The sequence below is a fragment of the Zingiber officinale genome, chromosome 3B (genome assembly GCF_018446385.1).
Source record: "Zingiber officinale cultivar Zhangliang chromosome 3B, Zo_v1.1, whole genome shotgun sequence".
In the NCBI taxonomy this organism is placed as follows: domain Eukaryota; kingdom Viridiplantae; phylum Streptophyta; class Magnoliopsida; order Zingiberales; family Zingiberaceae; genus Zingiber; species Zingiber officinale.
Window position 1 is genome coordinate 103,902,403 of NC_055991.1, and position 7,749 is coordinate 103,910,151.

Sequence of the window (7,749 nt, forward strand, 5' to 3'; positions counted from 1 at the left end):
TTGATTTTTGCATTTCTGCGTCTTTTTCCTCACTCGACGCTGCACCTCAACTCGCCTCTTTGCCACAATCTGGTTTGTCGAAGGTGAGTCAGTTGCCTCAACTCGTCTTTCTTTCTCTTTTGATTTTCGCATTTCAGCGTCTTTTTTTTTATCTAATTTCGTCAATTGGAATTAGTGTCTTTTATTTTCTATTGTCTCTTTATTTTTTTTATTGGTGACAACAGTGGTCCTTTTTCTAGGACTATGGAACTCGATCGCCGCTTTTGAGATCTCTCTCTTTAGTGGATGTAGTTTTATTATTTTCGTTCGATCACTTCGTCATGACATCTCTTATTTCCTATGATGTTCATTTACTCTATAAATGTTTTTTTTTTGAAATGATTGTTCATTTACTTTATGTTGCCATCATATTGTATTTTTTTTAATAAAATTGTTTAGTCCATGACTTTGTGTGATTATTTTTGTATTTTACTTACAAGGGTAAAATGAGAATTTTGGCCAATTCTCATTCCATGATTTAAGCCAAACCAAACAACATTAATGAGAATAATATCCATTCTAGTATGTATACCAAGTGCCATCAATCCAGTAATCATTCCCATTACCATTAACCCCTCAATCAAAATTCATTATCATTCTCATTGCCAAATATATACCAAGCGCTCCCTAAGTCAATTCTAAGATTTAGTCCATGTCTAATTAGTCCAAGTAAATCCATTTGTACAAATGCTCACTCAACTTACATCTATATGAAGTATCTTCCTTCGGGACATGAAATGGATCCTACTTCCTCTTTGGATCTTCCTCTCCCGCTAAATATGTGACCAACTTTAGTGTATGAACTTTCACTTGCCAAATATTATGTCATCCTTGACCTATATCCTTAACTTATCAGGATTTCCAATATTACACGTGAAACATTTGTACGCCTTATTGGTAAACATCTGTTCGAACATCAAAATGCATCTACAGATGTGATTGCAGGGATATTATATTTGTAGCTTATAAGGGTAATACTTCTGCAAACATGATTAATAGGAGGGGGGCAGTACAAGAATTTAAACGAAATTTAACAAACCAACAATGACATTTAAAGGGGGGGAAAATACCACGAGAACCAGATATCCAACCCACATGGTACATTTCAGTTAAAAAATAAGCCTACGAACAAATTGTTTATGATATGCTTGTTAATTTCAGTAGATACAATGTTCTTGAGAATGCTTAAGGAGTTTTACTGAAAATCAACTAAAGAAGTCGTAGCACACCTATTAATGGGAATAATTGCCTGTGATTTATCAAAGAATGTTATACACTCAACAACTTGTAGGATGGCAAATCTTTTATACCGGAAATGCCTTCCAATGAAAGCTCTTGCTCCAGCTGCACTCTAGTGGATTTCAATACTTCCTGCAGAGAGTTTACCAAAGAAAAATATATGTAACTTTTTTTAAAAAACAAAAAAAAAAAACAGATATCAAGATAGACTGATAAGTCCTATTAGCAGTGTATATTAAGCTAACTAGATTTACATTGAATTCCATATAAGTAGCTCGTTTTTCCAGCCACTGAATGTCCAATATCTGAAATGCCACACAATAAAGCATATCAAATGCCATCTCATCTTCTTCAAGAAGCTTTAAGAAGTAAGATCCACTTCTTGAAGTTCTGTTTCCTGTCAAATAAATCATTAACCACTGATGATGATGATCTGGAATACTGGCAGTTAAATATTGTTTGCTAGTGTTTTACCTGATTGCAAATCCAACATTTGAATCAACATATGGGTAATGTTGACTCCAGCTACAGCAAATGGGTATTCCCACTCAGCTCTCCTTCCATCTTGCTTGTGTAATAGCCTCCAAAAAGAATTCTTAGCGAGAAATGAAGAGTCAGATAAATAGTCCCTCTTAATTTATGCAGTAAATGAAAAATGTAAAGATAAGTTACAGGGTAGTTCTTGGCTAAATAGATAAGATTTTCCAATGACATAAACCCACCAGCCCTGAGAAAAGAAAATAATGTCATATAAAAAAACACTTCTAACTTTGTACAATGGAATGATTCTCCATTAAGCTTGATCATAGAGGAATTAGAAGGACCTGAAATCTGTTGAAGGATCTGAACCTTGCCAGCCCATCTCCTTCCACAATTCTGATTTAAGAGAAGGAAGTTCTCTGTTAGGATAAGCCAGTCTCCAGAGTTCTCTAAGAGCATCCTGCAAAAATATTTCTGACATTTGATTCATGTACAGCTAATTCAAACTCTCAACTAGATAAAACAAGATAAAGCATATCTTATGGGCATGAAAATGGTTATACATGCCACCTAGGAAGATAATTACTTCAACATCAACGTGCATCAACACTAGTGAAATACCTGGTGATTCACACTAGAGCTATTAAAAGGGACATCCAATCTCTGCCTTAAATTTCCCAACCTCTCTTCCTACACGTTGTACAAGCAAACTAATAAGTGACAATATGCAGAAACATCAATGTAGTTTCCAATTCTGAATTTGTTGAACATCAACAATAATAATAATAATTTGAGATTACAACAAATGTAGAAGCATGAGTCTCGGAAATAGTCCCTTACAAAACATGGTAAGGTTGTGTACAATATACCCTTCCCCGGGACCTGCAACTGAGGTTTCAGGTTTCACAGAATTACATGAAAACTCAACCAAATTAAAACAATCACAAAGATGCACTTAAGCACCAGGTGAACATACTAAGTTTCTTAAGCAGGCACTTGTCTTGTTCATTTGCCTTTCCTAAATTGTGTTTATATATAATAAGACTCAAAAGTGTTTCTACTGACACTGTGTTGGCCATTTCAGAAGAACTGCACACACCCATGTAGTTATTAATCTACGATATCACGTAGTAGCTTGTTTACTCAGTATTTAGCTCTCAATATCCCATTTTTTACAGATCTCCACAATATCCAATTCTTTTTATAGAGCTGCAAAAGTTAAGTTAATTTGTTCATGCCTAGGAAATCAATATAAATATTAAAATTGTGATAAAAGTACTTCTTGATGGATGCCCCCAGTCCAGTAGAAATAAATAAAAAGGGCAGCCGGTGCACGAAGCTCCCGCCATGTGGGGTCCGGGGAAGGATCCATTGTACGCAGTCTTACCAAGAGGCTGTTTCCAAGATTCGAACCCGTGACCTTTTGGTGCTCATACAAATTAATCTTACTTCCATTCTCTACATCTCATGATAATTCTTTGAACCAACAATTATTCTGTCAGTAGCTTGTTAATCAATTTATATATTCAAATTGTGACAAAAGTACTTCTTGATGGATTGTTCTCCAATCCCGTCCAGTCCAAATAAATGTTCATACAAATTAATCATACTTGGCTATTTGCTACTTCTCTTGATAATTCTTTGAACCAATAATCATTCTTTCAATAATGTGTTTATTCTAAATTTTGAATTTGGAGTTTTGAGTGATTCCTTGAATTGGAAAAAGTATCCATTATACACAAACAAAAAATACTATATATTCTATTCTTTAGTGTTGCCCTAATATATCCTAAAATAGTTATCCAAGCCCTTGAAAGTATACAGCTTAGGTTGCATTTAATAAGAACAGCTTGTCACTATTAGCAGTTTGCATATATGATTATAAAACACCATTGAGGAATTTGTTGTATAATCCCTCAGCAAAAGTTATTACCAACAAAAGTTAGGCAAGTCCATAATAATCACCTAATTCCATATGGTTGGTTAATGATTCCCATCAGATTAAGACAAAAATCAATTTGGATAAATTCACACAAAAAGGAGGCATGTGCAATCCATCACTCAATCAAGAGTGTGGTGATGAATTTGTGTTGGCCTTGGGATGGGCTGGGCTGGTGAAGGTGCTGGGACGAGTGAATTGTCTTTTGCCACCAAGAGTGCGGTGATGAAATGACAAGGAATGATAGCTGTTGGGAGATAAACTGGATTTCTTTCCACCCTTCCATTAATTTTGTTGTAGAGATATATGAGAAGGGGCTACCAGAGTTTGTAAGGGTGTCAACTCACAAGAATTTATAACTCTTTTTTTTTTTTTTGCATAAAGCTTACTCATCTATCTAAGTTTCCATCTCCTCAAAATGTCAAAATGCAGTGAAATTCATCAAGGTAAAATAAAAATGAGAATAGCTTAGGCTTCTTGATGCAAGAATAGTGCATTCAAACATTAATGCTACCATGAATTATCCATAATTGATTTATTATTATTATGAAATATAGATTAAAAAAGAGTACTTAAATATACAATAGGGAGGAGAACGGTAAAGTTGTTGCTTTGTGACCAAAATGTCACGGGTTCGAATCCTGGAAACAGCCTCTTACAAAAAGCAAGGTAAGACTACTTCCCCAGGACCCCGCATGACAAGAGCTTCGTGCACCAAGCTGCCCTTTACTTAAATATACAATAGACCAAATGTTTGTCTTGACATAGAAAAGACTCAAATAGTAAACATTCTATTTAATGAGTTAAATAAAAGAGAATAGAATGAAGAACTAAGAGTTACCTGCAAGGGATTAAGAATTATTGAAATTCTTTTTTCACCCTTTATTTGGTGTCCCGTAGTAGGTTGATGAAAGAATCTCCTTACAAGTGCCCGAAAGCCAAAAACAACATTTGCTGCAAGATAATATGAGATTCAAAAAAAATGCATAGGCATACAACATTATGTGACTCAAATACGTACCAAAGAGTACCATCACTAAAGATGTCAACTGATGCATGATTTTACTATAGCTTTATTTCAAAACCAAGAAAAATAGCTATCCATGGAAACAAACTACATATTCAGTTTACTATTAGCTTTGAAAAAAATATTGATAGATGTCTGAATTTGGACAAGCAATAAAAGAAATTAGTCAACATACACATCAAATGAATTTTCTACCCAACAACAGCCATTTAAAAGCAAGAGGCTAGGGCAGTATTAAAGTTAGCTTTGGCTATCAATCTTTTGGTACAGGGTTGGAGTAACATGATAAATCCTATTCTTTTCGGGTGAACAAATGGGGCACTCAAGCTCAATGAAATAAAACTAGAGAAATCATGAAAGGCTACAAAATTAGACTATGGTTTCCAATGCTAATCACACCACAGAACTTTGACATCTCTCTATCTGTATGTGGTAGTCAGTACTACTATTTTACACATCTCCATAGGTAACAAAGAATCAAAGAATCACAAAGCAAGGAAATAATGTGGTATTTATACAACACAATAAACCTATAGGAGAAAATCCTACTAAATACTAGGAAAGAGACAAAATCTATTACAAATTAAACATCATTAATCCTGACTTGACTATTAAAGCTCAAGACTTGAAATACACCAACTGGGAAAGAGAAGAATGTACAAACCATATTTCCCAATTACTCACTCTTAAAGCCATACAACGATCTGATTCTAGACATAGGAGTCCTGCTTTTATTGTTAACAAAGTAGCAGATGCGGCATCAGCTTTGTTCATTTTTAGTTTTGGTTATTTTATTATTTATCATATGACAGTGCACTTTGTTTAGGCTTTAGTGGTATTAAACTCTAAATGGGATGTCTTGTACTCTGTAATAATGGTTAATTGTCATCTAATGGGGTATCTAAAACATCTAAATAAATTATTTTGCATAATGTTATGGTAGATTCAATTTCCAGTTGAATTCCTTCTTCTCATCTCTTCCTCCTCTTCTTTTGTCTACCTTGTTTTGCATCTGTTCTAGCCAACTAAAACAAAATATACTATAATTGACTCGCTTTAAGTTTCAGCTTACTTGAGTAAGAAAAATCAGGCAAGTAAAAACATGCACTTTCATCTGTAATATTGTAACATAAATAAGAATTAAGAACCATTAAGCAAAAGCACTAAAATACAATACATAGCTTATAACAACTACCTAACCAGTGTGCCCAGTGAGAAATGGATTGTGACAAGAAGTATGTCCAACACTGGCATTTTCCCTTCCTGCCATCAGTGATATCTTGCTTCCTTGTCCGGTATTTCAGCTAGAGTTTTCAGGAAGTGATACATAATAAAACAGTAGCAATAGTTATTTCATATTGCTGATACTTCAATTCTTTAAACCCCAGCAATTACCTCAGAATAACCATCATATTGATTATGTTTTTCAAGAAGAGGTTCATTCAAGGTATCAGACACTGACGTTTCTTCATCCTCATCTCTTCCTTCATCTACACCAACATCTCTTATGCGTCTTCTAATAGCTTTTGCTGCCATCGTCAGACCTACCTAGAATATAACCTAGAATATTTAATCCAACTGTATATAAGAGAGAACTGCAATATTCTGTTAGCTTATAATATGAAAAAAAAAGATCATATCAACATTTTCAATATAATTCTTTTTGACTTTCCACAATCCCTGAGCAAGAAAAAAAGAGAAGAAAATAACAGGGTCTTGTTTATAACTTAAATGTCACAGGATTATAATTGATGAAGAGTAACATGTGAAGTCATAGATCTTAAACCTGATAAGGATGTAAGCAACTAGGAAGGCGATGTTGGCTTGAGTGACTACATCAACAACTTTGATTAAAGATTTTTGAGCTATATGATAGTGGTAGAATAATGGAGAGTTTCCTGGAATTTTAGAATGCCATGAAGTATCCGTCTTAAACATTCTTGATCGGTAGCATGAGTAATAGGTACTGCGTTAAAATTTGCAAGCATACTCCTCTGTAACTTAGATCTGGGAAAAATGCAAACGAACTAAATATAAATTCTATAACATGAACTACTAAAGATTTACACATACAGAGTCAACTCATTAGGCAAGTTCTTCATCGATTAGATGCAGTTCAATGTTAAATAAATAAGCGCCTTCTAGCTTGATTGTTGCTTAGAAAGCAACGACAGAGACTGGTATCACATTTCAAGCAATCCCTAACAATCTCATGTACGGGACCACCGGAGGCCAATGTCACTGACAAAATTATATCCAACTTTGAAGAACAAAACGGCACTAATTCCTAAAACACGCAAAGAATCGCCACCAGATTCATGGGAGGTAGAAATTGAACAGTAACATCGCAAACTCGAATTACGACGAACTGCCATATTAAAACAACCATAATTTGGTCAGAGGGAGGCTCGGCAGAAAAGCGATGCAAGAGTTGTCCGATCCCCAGATCCAAGCAGTAGCAGATCCAAAGAGGATGAGAAGAGAAGGAAGAGAGACGAATAGGGGGGATTCACCTGAGTGGTTCCGATGTAGCAGCAAAGTTACGGTACCTTTAGCGAACGGGAGGAGCACCTTTCCTTCAACCCTAGCAAGAATCTGGATAAGGGAGAAGAATGAAGAAGCAAAGCAAGGTGATCGAAAAGAAACGAAGAACCAAATTTGCTGGTGCTTACGTCAATTAATGATAAACACGTACGAATTGAAAGTAGAGACGTGGGGAGTCCACCTGTTTAAATGAATGCTTTTAAATAAATTACTGTACTTTTTTATCCGTCTAAATAAATTAGATAAAAAAATTATTATATTAATTACAAAATTTTTTAAAATGATAATAATAAAACCAAAGCGGTTTACATCCTATAATAAAAAATAATTAAACTATTAATTAAAAACATCAAAGTGTAATTTTTTCTTTGAAATTGTATATTTTTTAAAAAATATTATAAAATAAAAATAACAGATACTAAAGTTAAATTATTTTTTAAAAAATAAAACATAAATAATAGGATAATTTTGAGAGAAAATT

The 7,749-nt window shown here is 34.2% G+C and overlaps 1 protein-coding gene across 5 annotated transcripts; it reads right to left on the reverse strand.

The window, feature by feature from the left end:
- Positions 1-1,148: 1,148 nt before the first annotated feature.
- LOC121967191 (ELMO domain-containing protein A-like) lies at positions 1,149-7,438 on the reverse strand. Of its 5 annotated transcripts, XM_042517263.1 has the most exons (11): positions 7,397-7,438; positions 7,238-7,319; positions 6,120-6,272; positions 5,920-6,028; positions 4,539-4,651; positions 2,380-2,448; positions 2,103-2,218; positions 1,951-2,005; positions 1,753-1,873; positions 1,533-1,675; positions 1,149-1,410 (listed from the first exon to the last, which is right to left on the reverse strand). In XM_042517263.1, exons 3-11 carry the CDS (start codon positions 6,258-6,260, stop codon positions 1,309-1,311), a joined length of 969 nt encoding a protein of 322 aa, XP_042373197.1. In that variant the 5' UTR covers positions 6,261-6,272; positions 7,238-7,319; positions 7,397-7,438; the 3' UTR covers positions 1,149-1,308. The 5 variants fall into 5 exon arrangements, with proteins under 5 accessions (XP_042373197.1, XP_042373198.1, XP_042373195.1 ...); XM_042517264.1 differs by lacking the exon at positions 7,397-7,438 and having other exon boundaries at positions 7,274-7,390; XM_042517261.1 differs by lacking the exon at positions 7,397-7,438 and having other exon boundaries at positions 7,238-7,389.
- Between the last annotated feature and the right edge of the window lie 311 nt (positions 7,439-7,749).

Coding starts and splice junctions, on each gene's coding strand:
- LOC121967191 (XM_042517263.1), bottom strand. CDS start 6,260: ATGGCAGCAAAAGCTATTAGAAGACGCATAAGAGATGTTGGTGTAGAT. Junction 2,449..4,538: donor TAATTCTTAATCCCTTGCAG/GTAACTCTTAGT, acceptor TACAACGTGTAG/GAAGAGAGGTTGGGAAATTT. Junction 1,411..1,532: donor CTACTTATATGGAATTCAAT/GTAAATCTAGTT, acceptor AACTCTCTGCAG/GAAGTATTGAAATCCACTAG.